At 35.8% G+C, this 15,209-nt stretch overlaps 1 protein-coding gene across 4 annotated transcripts in view; it reads left to right on the forward strand.

The window, feature by feature from the left end:
- The window catches only part of AKAP9 (A-kinase anchoring protein 9), a 106,971-nt gene that overhangs the window by 61,433 nt on the left and 30,329 nt on the right, over positions 1-15,209 (forward strand). For 3 of the 4 annotated variants that reach the window (XM_030971785.1, XM_030971787.1, XM_030971788.1), the window contains 4 exons: positions 6,478-6,689; positions 10,769-10,931; positions 13,698-13,910; positions 15,119-15,157. In XM_030971785.1, the coding sequence (XP_030827645.1) occupies positions 6,478-6,689; positions 10,769-10,931; positions 13,698-13,910; positions 15,119-15,157 (627 nt within the window). The remainder of the gene's footprint in view (positions 1-6,477; positions 6,690-10,768; positions 10,932-13,697; positions 13,911-15,118; positions 15,158-15,209) is intronic. The other variant, XM_030971786.1, reaches the window with a different exon arrangement.

A 15,209-nucleotide genomic window follows, 5' to 3' on the forward strand; every position in this document is an offset into this window, starting at 1 on the left:
ACAACATTTCAGGAGTTGTTTGGGTCATGCTCCACACCAGTTAAAACTCACATCTAGGTCCTGTTGCAAAGCCTGCAACAGAATGGAAAAGTGATTGAGAAGTCAAGGATAAAAAAAGTTTCTGTTGATGGAGGCAAAAAGAATGAAACATAGCTCCATGGCATATTGCACCACTTACACCCTCCTGTGTATGTGTGGGGAATGGGAACTAGTGTCAAGGGCTGTATCTGCGCCAGTGCGCTAAAAGTACAGAGGTATGCTGCTGGTCACTGAGGCCAAGCTGGCAGGGGACAGCCTGTACATGTGTGCTTATGGACTTCATTAGCTTCCTAAAGAAGTGTTTGCATGCAAATCCAGTTCTGGACACAGTTCCAAGAACTTCTCAGCTGCCAACACTTGCCCATCAGCTGTTTCCAGGAGTGCTAGTTGGCACAAGACTGAAAGAGCATTTTGATGTTATAGTTAGTTGCATACCAGCGTCAAAGAACTCTAGTGGGCTCTGTTTATTTTCTTGTGACTGCACTAGGATAGTGTCTATCCATTTCTCTTCTGGGCAAGAGTAGATGCTTGATTGTAATGCTGTTTAGGTACATTAAGATTGTGCACATGTATCCTGGATCTTATGGGGAGCTAATGAGCAACAGATCGGTTCAACCTCAGACACATTATACATCTGGTTTTGGCTGGAATTTGAACTACTAGGAATGAGAAAAAGAACTGGAAATCAAATAATACATTTCAGTATTAAGAAAGTGTCTATTACAGGATAATAATACAACTGGTAAATGCAAGTGAACTTTACCTCTTTCTTTCGAAATGTAGATTATTGCATCTACATTTGTTATTGATTCCATCTGGCTTTAAATACAGGTCACATTAAGCCTTGGGGCAAGTTAAGAAAGGTTGCATGAATTTGTAGCCCAGACACATCTTCAGTTGATCACTCAAAAGGTTATCTGCAATGACATGTATAAAGTTGTAGTCTAACAATTTCTGAAGTTTCAAGTTAACAGCAGTTTTTTTCTTGTACTTCTGTTTCATTTTTTAAAAAAAGTAACTTTTCTATACATGTAACTGTATTTGGTTGTGGGGAAAATTATCTTTTCAAACTTCAGGCTTTTGAGGCTTTGCCTTTTTCCTCAAATAGCAGATTGGATAACTAAGCTTCTGGTCTTATTTTTTGGTACATTCACTTTTTGCCTGATGCTGCTCATCAGTGTGCCTAATTGTACATGTCACTAATTACTGTCATTAACAATTCTTAATGCATTACATATTGTAGCAAAGCAGAGTTAAAAATATCTTTTTTTGTCATTTTGACTTATTTGGCTTTCATAATGCGACTCTCTGAACACACAGCATGCCCTGTGATTGGAATGATTTGCTAATTTCTTGTGAAATCTTCTGATGAAAGAGGACTCTCTTCAGGTAGAAAAAAAGCTTAATTCCATTCTGTTAGTGACAGAATGTGTTTGCTCTTAGTGTATTTTGAAGAGGTATGTAAGGTTTCACTCTCCTGCAAGAAAGCAGGTGTCTGTTCTTGCAGTGCCCCTCCTTGGTACAGAACAGCATTCGAGCTGCCCACCTACCAGTTGTTTATTCCAATATCCTTGTTGCATGTTTCCTTACGTTCAGAAATAACAATGAAGGAAGAAGTAACCAAAGTAAAAAGTGAAAATTAAAGAAGGGCTAAACTTACAGTAGCTATAATGGCTGAATGTGTGGTTTGTAATATATCTCTGGGGCTGTATTCACAGTTCTCTTTTTTTGCTCTCAAAATATACCGGAGCATCCTTTCTGCCACTGGGGTCATGCAGCCATAGTAACAGTTGCACTGTTTCATCAGCTGAAATATTTGATTGTTCTTCAAATGGAATTAGATGACCAATTCTATGTTTGACCAATGTTAGTGTTTTCAGCCATGGGATTCTCATTATTCATATTCTATACTAACAGTTAAATGGCTTGAGAGGACAAATTTAAAATTTTTTCCCCATTATTTTATGGAAGAAATATTTTATTTAGAAATATGTAGACACTGTTCGGTTATTTTTAAACTGTGCATGTTATTGTACTTTCTAGTACCCAGCCAAACAGATCTCCCTTTTTAATTAGTTAGGAAATCTGTAGGAATAAATTTATACTAATAAAAATCTAATCTAATAATAAAGTAGTCAAATAATGTGTTTCTTGAAGGGAATTCTGTCTGACCTTCTGAACACAATCCATATGTATTGACCAGCAAAACTCATTTTACTGTTTTTGCTGAGTTTCAGCATTTTTAAAAGCTGAATCATTAAGATCATATGCTTTTAACCACACCTGATTTATAGAGTGCATTTATAGAGGGACGTTGACTAGATTATCTGCAAGCACAGGATTTTATTTCTAGAAGAGCGAGTAAAGTTCAAATTTCAGTCATAAAGCATATCACTGGAATGGCATTTGTGCTCAATAATCTGGTGAGTTTGCTTGGGTAGAGGGACTGCAGTAATGCAGGTTGCTCTGGAGAAGCCTGCAAGGTTACAGCATTCCATGACTATTAAACCCTCTTGCCTTCTGAGCTTCTGAGCTCCTTATTTCTGAGCAGTACCAGGAAAAAAGGTAGTAAATAGCTAAACACTGTGCTGCCACAAGACTGATTTACTGTTTTCAGCTTGTAACCCCTAAGCTCAATTCCTAAATGTAATCCCAGGAGTAAACTGAGATACTGGCTCTACATGATGCAAAATATGTATTGCTTCATAAATGTCAGTTGGCAGCTCATAAACAACTTCCGTATCTGAAACTTCTGAGCAAGCACTCTATAATTGAGCACTTCTCTTAAGATTTAGTGGGCCATGACATCTGATGTGCTGAACTGCATGCTCCATGGCAAAGGAAACAATATAAACCTTGGTTTCTTTTGTTGATTTTTTTTCCATTGCCAGGAGAGAGTTTACACAAAGAGATGATAGTGTTACTTAAGTCAGTTATATTATATTTGTTATTTTGTATTGACCAAAAAACAAAATTACAGGACTGTGGAATTTGATTTAGTTCTGTTAGGGCAGGAGAATGAACAGCCATATAAGAATTAACAAAATGAGGATTAGACATTAAGCTACCGGGGTGATTAATGAGACTGGGCAATGTTTCTCTTTCTTGTTTCCACTACTGAAAATTGTGTGGAAAGTTGCTGTACAGAGCGGCTGTGTACTAAGACCATTTTGAGGGGAAAAAGATACAGAGACTTTTACTGTGCACTTAGGGAGACATTTAATGTGAATTTGTGGTCTTAAGTTCCACTTTGTAGAAATCATAATATGGTTGTCTACTTTCATCAATTAGGTTGCCAACCCCATTGTATAAACAGAATTATTACAAGTTTTTTGTGCATTTGATACTTGTTGGGGTTTTTTGATATCTTTGAGACTACTAAAGTTTCCATGTGCCAAATTATACTTTCGGTGACAGCTCACTCTTTCTTTCCTCATTTTTTATAGTTATGTTTCAGGCAAATTATGTTGTTTTGTTTTGAGATATTTCATATAACAAAATGATGTTTTAATATTATAGATTTATTTTGTATTTATCAAGAAGAAATGGAAGCGAATTACAAAAGAATTGTCATAAACAAAACAGGAGTTTTAAGTCTTGTTATGAGTTTGTGGAGGCCCATTGGTACTGTTCTGGTCACTGGCAAGAAGAAATAATAATATTACTGACATTATTAATGTAAAAGACATTCTGAACCTGGCTTTACATTTACATTCTGAGCTGCCATTAGTGTTTTTAAGTTTTTCTTCAGAAGTTTCCAGACAGACAGTTCTGATGATTTTGCAACCACCTGCACATTTCTGCAGTCATTTTGTATAATCTTTATTTTTGTATTTTACACAATCATCATTGCAGAATTCAAATGTACCTCACAAGCAAATCATTTACTGAAATGGAAGGGTGACAGGACATGAATTATGGGTTAAACCTGAGAAGGAAAACAGGAACATTACCAAGATCATTTGTACTCCATCAGGAAAGAATTAGATGGTGCAATAACTAATATGTCATTGTTTTATCTTGTTTAGAGCTGTGCTACTGTACTGTGAGCTTTTATTTTGTGAGATCTCTGAAGCTAAGCAGGGTCTTACCTGGTCAGTTCTTAAGATGGGTGGCCTCCAAAGAGCATCAGGTGCTGCAGTAAGTGTGTTGGTGGCTCAGTAGGGAGTTTATTTTCCTTCAACTCAGTCTTTAACCAATAATTTGGCACAGCATTTGGAAATATTTATGCTGCTCGATATCCATCTCAAATGAAGGTCCTTTCTACTCTGAGGATATTAAAGCTTCTGCATCACTATTGATATATTTTGAAACACCCAAACGCAGCCCAAATTTGGGTGGTAAGATATCAAAATGCTATCAGATATAAAAAGTGAAATTGTTAATTTTGCAGCCTTCCTTTTACTGCAGGGGTTGGAATATTAGGGTGTTGTGGGAAAGCTTTTATGGTCTATAAACCCATTGCAAATATTTAGTGTGCTGGCAGAAAATGACTGCCAGCCACTGCTAGGGTGATTCCACTGCAGGAGTTTGACTGCCATTCCAAAGTGCAGTACTCAAAAGTGCTTTGAAATCCTGTGTAGATGAAAGGTGCCATGTGAATGTATCTTCTGTTCATCTGGTTATTTGTTCTGTTCATGCATATAGTGTGCTTCTGTTTTTTCCCTTTGGAGTGTGAAAACAGTTTGTAACATATCCCTCATATCTAAAAGGAGATATGAAACAGTAATAATACAACTAGAAGAAAAAAAAATACTAAATGCATCTGTATTTGAAAAATCTTAACAATTTTAAGAAAAAAGTAAACCAAGTGAAACCTTCCTCAATTAAAATCACCACAGATTAGTTTGTTGTGTATGGGTCATATATATGGCTGCAGATATTATTGGCAGAATACCTGCAGGTAGGAATGCATATTAAGTACACCAAGTGGTTAATCATGTTGCAGCTTGTTACAAAAAAGCTAAAAACAAACCTCAAGCTAGAATCTGACTTGCTTGATAGGTTCAAACAACATCAACAAGAGTGTCATATTATTATATGCCTGCCAGTATTATTTGCCTGCCTGGTTAGGAGGCAAAACCAACAAGACCTAACTACATTTTTCAAGGCAATTTGTGAGATTGACCTGTTGTAATTTCAATTCAATTTCTGTAGCTAAACAAACTGTTCTAGTTCAGCAGTCACAATTCGTGGAGTAACCAGGAACTTGAATTCAAAGATAACCCAGTATTGAAACTTCATTGCTAAACAGGCATTGAGTATTTTTAATTCTTTTAGTCATAATGCTTTTCCTGAAAAATAAGATATTTTTGAGAAAATCCTAAGCAAAAACATCTAATTGTTAAAAAAATGCAGAATACCAAAATATTTACTTTAAATATATTCCAGAAATATACTTCATTTAAATAAATTGTCATTTAAAAAACTCTCCACAATAGCATTTATTTCTGACATTTCAGATCTGTTGGTCTAAGGGCATAACACTTCTTTATTTTTAAAAGACTACCAACAATAGTTTCAACTGTCACAATATACCTACTGTATCGTTCTTTCATACCAAAAGTGTGATTTTAAAACATCTCAAGACTTTGCTTTCACTTGCATTGCTTAAATACAGCCTTGAATTCCAAATATGGCAAATTTGCTGTTTTCTAGAGGACTTGCTGTCAGCATAATACCATAGGCAAACCCTGTGTGTCTGGCTTTTCAGAAAGAGCGGATAATGTCCTTAAATGGCATCAGACCTCAGGAATATTGAGAAGCATACAGGTGCCAGGTGGCCTAGCAGCAGGAACAGTTGCAGTCCTGCTGCTCTGTACTTGATTTGTTCAGCTGCCCATTTTAGTAAATTTTCAGTTCACTAATAACCATGCTGAGTATTGTTGTTCTGTATTCCAGTCTGTTTGTCCTAAGAAGCTGAGTTGCATGCATGCCTTTCCTTTTACTCACTTGAGTTTGATTCACTGACTTGAACAGTTTTGTGTTAATGCATAGTAACACAATTGGATGTTGGTGAAACAGGGACTGACAGTCTAGTGTTGGTTTTGTTTGGGGTTTTTTATCTGATTTGTATTTTAAAAACAGTCTTGCAAGTATTATTGCAAGTTATTTTAAGTAGTAAGGGTTAGTGATTGTAACAAAAGTTCAAAGTTGAGTGTCAGAGTCCCTCAGCATACTGAAAGTATGTCTAAAATATTGTCTGTTAATATCTCCTTTGCTCTTGCACTTCTGCTTCTTTTTAATTAACACATTGTTTATCTTGTTTGTGTGAATTTTAGTATGCAGTATTTCCCTTTCTGTTTTTGTGACTAAGATGAATATTTTAATCATTTTTGGATTTGTCTTTCTTATTGTAACTGGTAACTGAGTTGCACAGCTTTTCATGTTTGCAATTGCTGAGAGTCTGTATGAAAAGTTAACTTTTTTTTTCCTCAGAGTCCTGCTCCTTATATCATGGTAGTGGTATGGGAGATGATGATATTAACATGTGGTCAGGAGCAGCAGGTGAAGGACTGCTGAGCCAACATCTTGCAGAAAGTGGGATGGAAATAGATCCCGAAAATGAAGAGCTCATTCTGAATATTAGTTCTCGGCTGCAGGCAGCTGTTGAAAAGCTTCTGGAAGCTATCAATGAAACTTCAAATCAGGTGGGGTGATTTAATAGAGATCCACTTTAAATTCTGTGTCTCAGTTGGGCTTTTTTCTTTATTTTTCTTGTGATTGTGTTTTCATAAGCCTAAAACCCACAGGTTCATTTCGACAGCTGTAACAATGCTTTAGGTGCCTACACCCAAAAAAAGGATGCTCCAGCATGACTTTACTAATGAATTTACTTTCCTGCTTAGAAATCTGCTTTGGTCTGCAGAGGAAGCCTGAATTTGGGGCATTCTTACCAATGTAGGGCAATCTTTCATATCTCATACAGATCATCTGCATTCTGCTACAGCTGAGATGAGACAGGAGGTGTCAGAGCACATAGAGCTTGTGAAGAGGGAGGATTAAGGGGAACTGTGTCTGGTTCTCTTGACAAACATTTTAGTCAATTGACTAAAAAGGTGGAGCTCTCCTACTGTCTCTTCCAACTGTGATTTAAACATGGCCAGTTAAGTACATATCCACCTTGCTATCAGAAAAGGAGTCTGCACTCCAGCATTTGTGTGAGGTCTGTGATTCAGGAGTAGTACCCAGAAAAGAGGCAGTTTGCTGTCGGAGTATTTTCTATGGTGGGATGCTAGTTGCTTGGAGTTTGGAGTACTTCCTTGTTAACTGAAATAGGAATTATATACCTCGGTCAGTTTAAATCATGCTGCTTTTATCATGTGCTTTACTTTTAGATTGTGTACATTGCAATTTGAAGGTGTCAAAGTGTTTTCCTTCATAGCTTTATAGCTGAGACTTTGCCAATACCAGCAAGAGTTATGGCTCAAACACATACAGACACATTTTCTTCATTAATACCTATTATACAAAGATGGATTTATCCCTGATGATCACATATGTTTGGCTTTTTTTTCTGAAGTTAATAAAAAATCCTTCTGTTTACACATTTTCTCACAGTATAAATATTGACACCTCTCTGGCTGTTCTGTAGAGGGTCTTCTCAAGTTTGTCTGCTTTGCAATGTCTGCTTATTGGATTATAAACAGTTCTTGTATATGCCATGGATATAAAGGTGACTTGAAAATTATTTTTAAATATTCAGAAACTGAATCCTTTATTTTTTTCCAGTCTGCAATATTTTATAATCTAAAACTGGGCAGGAAAGATTTTAACCTTTCCTCTAATCAGTTGTGTTTTGCATACAGACATGTACCCGGTTCTTCAAATAAACTTTAAAGAGTCAGAGAAAACCTGGCAAAATCTTCAAAGTAACTGTATGAGACCTGTCTGAACACACACTTTCAGTCCTGAAGTGCAGTTTGAAACTTGAGGCAAGGCATATGGTGGGTGTATTAATTCAAATTCCACCTGCTGGTGTTATGTGTAGGTAAATAAACTGGGCCACTCCCCTGAACTCTTTCAGTTGGGAGATACTAGCAGGAAGCCTTTAAACTAGCAGAGCTTGAGAAAGTTCTTCCTGTTGAATTAACTCCAGCAACAAGGATGACTGCAAATAATGACATAGCTGTATTTTTCTTTCATTTGCTGTAGTGGAGTTGGAAAATTTTTAGTTTCAGTTTTGTTAGCTTGCTTGTCTGCTGCAGAGTTCCTGTGGAGGTAGAAGAAAATTCTGCTTCCTTGCCATGGAAATTACTTGTCAGTTGCTATTGGAAGATTTCTGTTGCTTTTTGATGTGAAACTTTTCTAAGAAGGACTTTTTCAGGAGTGATCATATGAAGTTTTCCTTTACTTCTTTGTTTGGGATTAATCCACCCCTGAATTACTCAGCTTGAAAAGTGATCTGAGGCATCCTACTGATTGTGAGTAGGTTTGTTACTGACTGTGCTGGGATGTGTCTTCAGACTGTTAAACCTATGTGTTCTGTTACAAATTCCTGCCAGAAATTCCTAAAGCCAGCCTAGCTAGTGCCAAATACCCACAGGACAGTTGAGAATACAGCAAGAGCAGTATTTTTTGGAATGGATTCTTACCGCACCTACTGGGCATCTAATCTGTTTAGTGGTTTGTGGACTGAAGGCCAAGAAGAAGATACATACGAGGTTGAATCTCGTGTGCCTTTGCCATTTCCTTTTCCTTTCACCGAACACTTGGATGAGAATAACTCTGTAGTTGTAAATACTTCAATTTTTCACTTCAGCCACAAAAAAAATGGGCACATTTTGAAAGTTGTCTCTAAAATCTCGTTGCCTACACCTCCCTATTCAGTAAGTATACAAGTTTTTAAAAGAAATTAAGCTTAAATAGAAGAGAATGCAGTGAAAAATTATATAAACTTGTCTCTGTTGTTAAAATTGTACTGCTGAAAGGCCCTTTTCCTAATCAGTTTTCACTGGGCACTGAAGTGGGCACTTAATTATACAACTCTCTGGTCATTTCTAACAAAATAAATTTATCAGACACAGAAATATGTTAAATTCCAGATATTTGAGATCTCATTTTAAAGCACTTCAGTGTTACTATTATTACATTTCATTTTTCCCACTGAGTAATTCAAAGCGGGGAAGAGACTGCAGTCAAAGCTGTTCCCTTTAACTTTGGTGCACTGACTAGTAACAGTAACTAGCACAAGCTGGCAGCTTGCTTTCAGTGATCCCGTGGAGAAATTGTTGATCTTAAAAAATCATGTTTGTGTTTGTACTTCTTTTTGGTTTTGCCCTGTGATATTTTTAACAATACTTTTTGTTGTTATTACTGAAAAAACCTGGAGAATAGTTTTTGTTGTGAGTTTTAACTGAAAAATTTCATGCATTTCAGGAAGCCACTTTTACAGTTGTCTATGTATAGTAAATCTTAAAAAATCCTTTTATCCAGGTGGTCTTTAATTAAGCACTTGAAAATACAAGGATAAAGGAAGGGTGTGCTGTGATTTTTAAAAATATCTCAAACTGGTGCAGATAGTTGCAGTATTTAGATCTTTCTTTAACTCTATTGTCAGAATAAATAATTAACATTAATATGTTAATGATGCCCATCTGAAAAGGAGTGCTGTAGAAAAGAAATTGAGCATTTAAATGCAATGTATTATAAAAGGGAATGTATTGATTATTCAAATTTTCTTTTCAAAGTGTAAATGGATAATTTTGTGTGCACTGTTCTGTTTAATGTTCCTTAACCCATTTTTCTGAGCTTTTTAAAGCAAACTCCTCATATTCATGATCTTAGCGGGACTTAGTGAGAAAGCTTTTATATTTTAAGAAATCAAGACACAGAATAATTTCTAGAAACTGTAGATGTTACTATCTTTCAAATACCTGCCAATAACTAGAATATTAAAAAGTAAAAAAAACAAAAAATAAAAACAAACACCTAAAGGAGCAGAAAATATGTTTTGTGTAATCAAAACTTCTTACAATGTTTAATCTTTATGCATTATTTTCCTTTTGTAATTCTAATTTTAATTCATTTTGAAATTATCATTTTGGATATGTCTAAACTGTAAATATGCAATTTCACATGGCATGGTTTTCCAGTACTTTAGGATAGTGGCACAGTGAAACTGTGCTGCACCCGTGTCAGTACATGTTAAATATTAACCCAACAGACAAGTGGAGAAAAATTATATAAGATCATTAATAATTCTGCTAGGTTGACACTGTTGAAAGAAGCATTGCTTTACTCCCTTGCTGATTGAAATGTGCAATACTCTGACAATTCACATTTTCCTGATGTTCTCATCAATCTTCATGTTAAAGAGAAAAAGAGGAGAAGCAGCATTTCAGTCAATTTATAATAAGGCTTCTACCAGTTTTATACAATGTTTTTTGGCCATTCTAAGTGTATGGTGAGTGGTAGCTTCCTCATATTTAAAACTCATGTAAACAAAGGTGAATCTAGTGTAAACTCATAGATCAGGAATTACTGGAACAAAGACACGGATTTAGCCAGGTGGCTCATGGAGTTCACTGTTCTGACAAAGTCTGTTTGCTTTGACTATTATAAGTCAGTCTTCATCTTGTACTCTGCAAATGACTGTGCAATAAAGATTTTATCAAATGTTTAGTGAAGTTATGTGAGGCTTCCCATCACACTGTAAAGCAACTGTGCATTAAATAGGAGTGATAGAGTAGGTGTTTATCTAATTTCTGTATTTTTTTCCCTGTGATAGCTTGAACATGCTAAAATTACTCAGACAGAACTCATGCGAGAGTCCTTCAAGAAGCAACAAGAGGCCACAGAATTTATCAGGTATCAGGAAGAGCTACAAGAACGTCTCAATGAGGAAACCAAAGCTAGAGAGCAGTTGGCTTTGGAGCTTAGTAAAGCTGAGGGTGAGTAGCTTTTTTGGTGAGTTGTTGGACTTTGCACCTACTTACTTATTAATTGGGAAAAGAAATTGCAAATTTGATCAATTTCTTTGTAAATTTTGGAATGTTACCAGCCTTCTGGATAGTTATGGTCATGATGACCTCTGGAGGTCCCTACCAACATCAACCACACTGTGGTTCTATTTTCCAATTTTGACTCACTTATTGTCTGAAAATGTATGTGACAATATTAAAAATAATATATTGTGTATGTGTTTGGATCCTCAAAATTAATTTACTTCTTCATAACATGTTTGTGCAGACAAGCTTAAATGTTAACAGCTTAAAATCATAAATAGTTGTGGCTGGAAGGCACCTCTGGAGATCAACTCTTCCCACCCCTTGCTCAAAGCAAGATGAGGTAGAGCAGCTTGCCTAGGACCCTGTTCAGTCAGGTTTTGAGCATCCACAGCCTCTCTGAGTGGCTGTTCCAGTGTCCAGCTAACATCAGTGAGGGGAAAGGAAAAAATGCCAAACTTATTTTCATATGTTGAAGGGCAGTTTCCCATATTTCAGTTTGTGTCTGCTGCCTTTTGACCTTGACACAGAATCTTTATTCTGAATGTGATAATATCCTGGTGATTCAGTTTGCACTGTTTGAAGTGATCTTTTAAAAAGTGTAGTTGCAACTGCATTAAGGAAGCAATTAAAAATTACAGGGTCTCCCACTCTCCCACCGGGGGAAATCTAACAATCTATTGTGATATCAGGAAAATATGTTCAAATCTGATGGACACTTAATTTGTTCTCTTGTTTTGATAGCTCAATGTTTTGTAGCCACCCAACATTTGTGTCATTATATCTGATTAGCATCTAGAAAATAGGCAAAAAACACCTGCTCTATAGATAGGATCTCCACAGTAGTAAGCAGAAAGATATTTTTGATAGTTTTGAAGCTCAGCAGACTTCTGTTTCAAAGTGGGAGCATAGAGTGAAGTTTGATAGTCAAATGTTACTCCTAGAGAATGCTACCCTGCCAGGCTTCCTCTTCTTTTTACACAGATAATCCATCATGATTTCACATGCTGTTAATAACTGGGACACACATAAGCTGAAAAGCAGTGCAGGTTTCTAAGCCACATGTCTAAAATGTGGTGTGAGGGACAGTTGATGGCCTGTCAGTTCATACAGCATAAATATTGTCTATCAGCAACAGCAGTACTGGCTGCAGCAATTCAGTAGCTTTAGCAAAACCAGAAAGGATGAAAATTGATTTGAGAGGGAATGGATTAAAATCTGAAATAGGCATTACTACTTTTTTTTTTCAAAATTAAATAAGAGTAAGAAGAAATTGTTTAGAACATGTCTTAACATGCAAAATATTAAGAACTCTTCCACAAGATATAAATGACCTAAGAATTTATATTCGGACACAGATGGAGTTACAGAATGTTTAATATTGAAGAATTTCAGAATGTAGGCAGCTATATGCTGCTGCTTTCTTTGGAGGATAATATTTTGTCGTGATAGGAACTTTATTCACAAATCTTCAGTAAAATAAAGTTAAAATGCCTAAAATTTTAGGACAGAATGGCTTTGTTGATTTGGTTCATGAACAGTTCTAGAATATAAGAGAGAATTAGATGTTAGTGTTAGCCTTTGATAAATATATTGCACAGTTGTAAGTTAGGTGCATTTGAAATTAATGCACTTTTAAATGACTGGCACCTTTTTTTGTTGATGTTGATATGACAAAACAAAGATGTCATAGAACACTTTATTTGATTTGTGCCTATTGAACTGAGTTGTGAGCATACTCTGACAAACTACATTGTTTTATTGAATTCCGTAGGTAGGTATGCAGAGCAATGTCTTAGTTCATTATACATCTGATGGTACTCTGTCTTCTCTTGAGATTAAATGTGTCATTTGTGATCATTTCTTTCTTATCACAAAAAATGCTGCAGCTGAGACATTTTCTAACCTCTTGTGTTTTAGTGGTGTCAGATATGACTTACCTGATGTGATGGAAAAGCTAATGCAGATTTGTTCACTGAGCTCTGACAATTTTCATTGCATCTCAAAAAAAAAAAACTGGCAGAAGTAAATACCACAACATGTGCTTTTAGCAGACTTCATAACTTTTTGTGGGAGTGTGTGTTCTATTTAACCTGGGAATGCGCTTTCAACTTCAAATCTATTGAGTATTCATTGTGAACAGCATCTGATATTGTGGGAATAACCACTAGAGTTTGCATTGTCTCAAAGTTTTGAAATGTTATAAATGATGTTACTCGTTCAGTATTTTCTGTTTCAATATCCAGTCCTTTATGTCCAGTCCTATGTGTTCTCTATGAATTCAAATATGGAAAGAAAAGATGGATCTGCATGGTTAACAAATGTAAACACCTTTGGTTTTAATACATTCTCAAGACAGGGTAAAATCCATTTTAATACTGACTCAAAACTGGATTTATAGTGATTTATACTGAATTTATTTCAATTTCTTGTTTCTCCTGTATTTATTACATACATATTTTCTTGCCTTTGGAGTTCCTGTTTGCTCCAGAGGTTTTGCGCTGAGTAGAAATTAAGAGCTATATTTGGTGTTCTGGTATCTTTCCTGTAATTTGTTCATGATGAAAGGATAGCAAGGGCAGGAGCAGAAATTGTCAGGTGTTGAGCATCTAAGATACATGTGCATGCATGTCAGAATACAATAGTGACTTCAACAAGAAAAAATTGGTTTTGATTGTCTATTACATCTGCCTCTGAACTGATGTTTTACAGGCCTCATTGATGGTTATGCAGATGAGAAAGCATTTCTGGAAAAACAACTCCAGGAAAAAATAGATGTAATTGACCATCTAGAGCAAGAGCTGCTGTGTACAGGTAACAAATTGCAGGAGTTAGAGGCTGAACAGCAGCAGGTGCAGGAAGAAAAGGAATTACTCTCCAGACAGAAGGACGCCATGAGAGCAGAGGCGGGGCCAGTAGAGCAGCGTATGTATTCATCACAATCTTTCTATGACATTTGCTTGTACTTCCAAAAAACCAATAAGTGGTCTTGGCAAAGGCTTCTCTCGATTGCCTTTGTGATTCTTAATAAAAATGTGATAGGGCCAGTTGTGATATTTTCACACCTGTTGCCTAATGTTAGCATGATAACTTGTCTTAATTTTTAAACACAAAATGACTGAATTTTTAGAAGTGTTGAGAAATTACAGTTGTTTGTTAAGCCAGAAAAAGCTTTGTCTCCAAATATCTGCTTTCATTTAGATTACCACTGGAGATGGAATAGCAACAGTGGATAAAAATACTGTCAATACTTTCCAAACAGACTTAAAGACAGACTAGGAAGCATACCTACCAGAACGTGATTGCACTACATGTGATAGCTGTATTTATTTTAGTCATGGAAGATAATTTTTTCTAATAAATTCCTCTTTCAGGAAAGAATAGCACAACAGTTCCATGATAAGGAAAGCCTTTTATCTACCAGTAATGAAAACTTTCAGCCCTGATGGTGAAAATTTCAGATATATACCATGTCAGTTTAATCGTAACTAACTGCTTACTTAAAAAAAGCATTTACCCTCATGAAGTAAAAGTGTCTTTTAATTCTTCCTTAAACTAATAACTGAAATTAATATTTCATGTTTGAGAGGGGAAGAAAATGAGAACTCTGGTGTTTTAAGAAGTACTGATCTTTCAAGGATTGAAGTGCTTACATTGTAAATAGCAGGATGAAGTAATAATTTTATCTAATTTCTAGAAGTTTATTCCAGTTTATAATGTTGCCATTTTTATAGATTGCACATCTTGTGTATTTGCAGTTTCCTGCCATTTTCTGTAACAGCTATATTTTAAGAACAACCTGCTGCTTCCTACTCTGTAATAAGGAAGATCTTTGTCTATGATTCCACTTTAGTTATTTTTTGTAAGGTTTAGGCTTCTAAATATAATAAAGTTATTTTCATGTTTAAGAGCTGTAAGGACAAACAATTCTATAAATATGTGTAGGTACTTATATCATGCATACCAAAATAACTTGTCACATTCCTTAAGTTATCTCAACAACTTTGTCATTAAATGCCACATCTATCTTTGGCTTCATTTTCTCTTACATTGTTGCACCACAAGAAAACTATAGCTGGCATGTGAATTACTTTGCTTCTTTTTTTTTGTTTTCTCTCTCTCTATTCTCCTAGGCCTAGTAGATGCTGCAATCGATGCAGCTTCCCAAGCAGGTGTGTTTGTATGTTGCATGGCCAATCTGTAACTGGGTGGAAGACTGACACG

The sequence above is a fragment of the Camarhynchus parvulus genome, chromosome 2, assembly GCF_901933205.1.
Source record: "Camarhynchus parvulus chromosome 2, STF_HiC, whole genome shotgun sequence".
NCBI classification, from domain to species: Eukaryota; Metazoa; Chordata; class Aves; order Passeriformes; family Thraupidae; genus Camarhynchus; species Camarhynchus parvulus.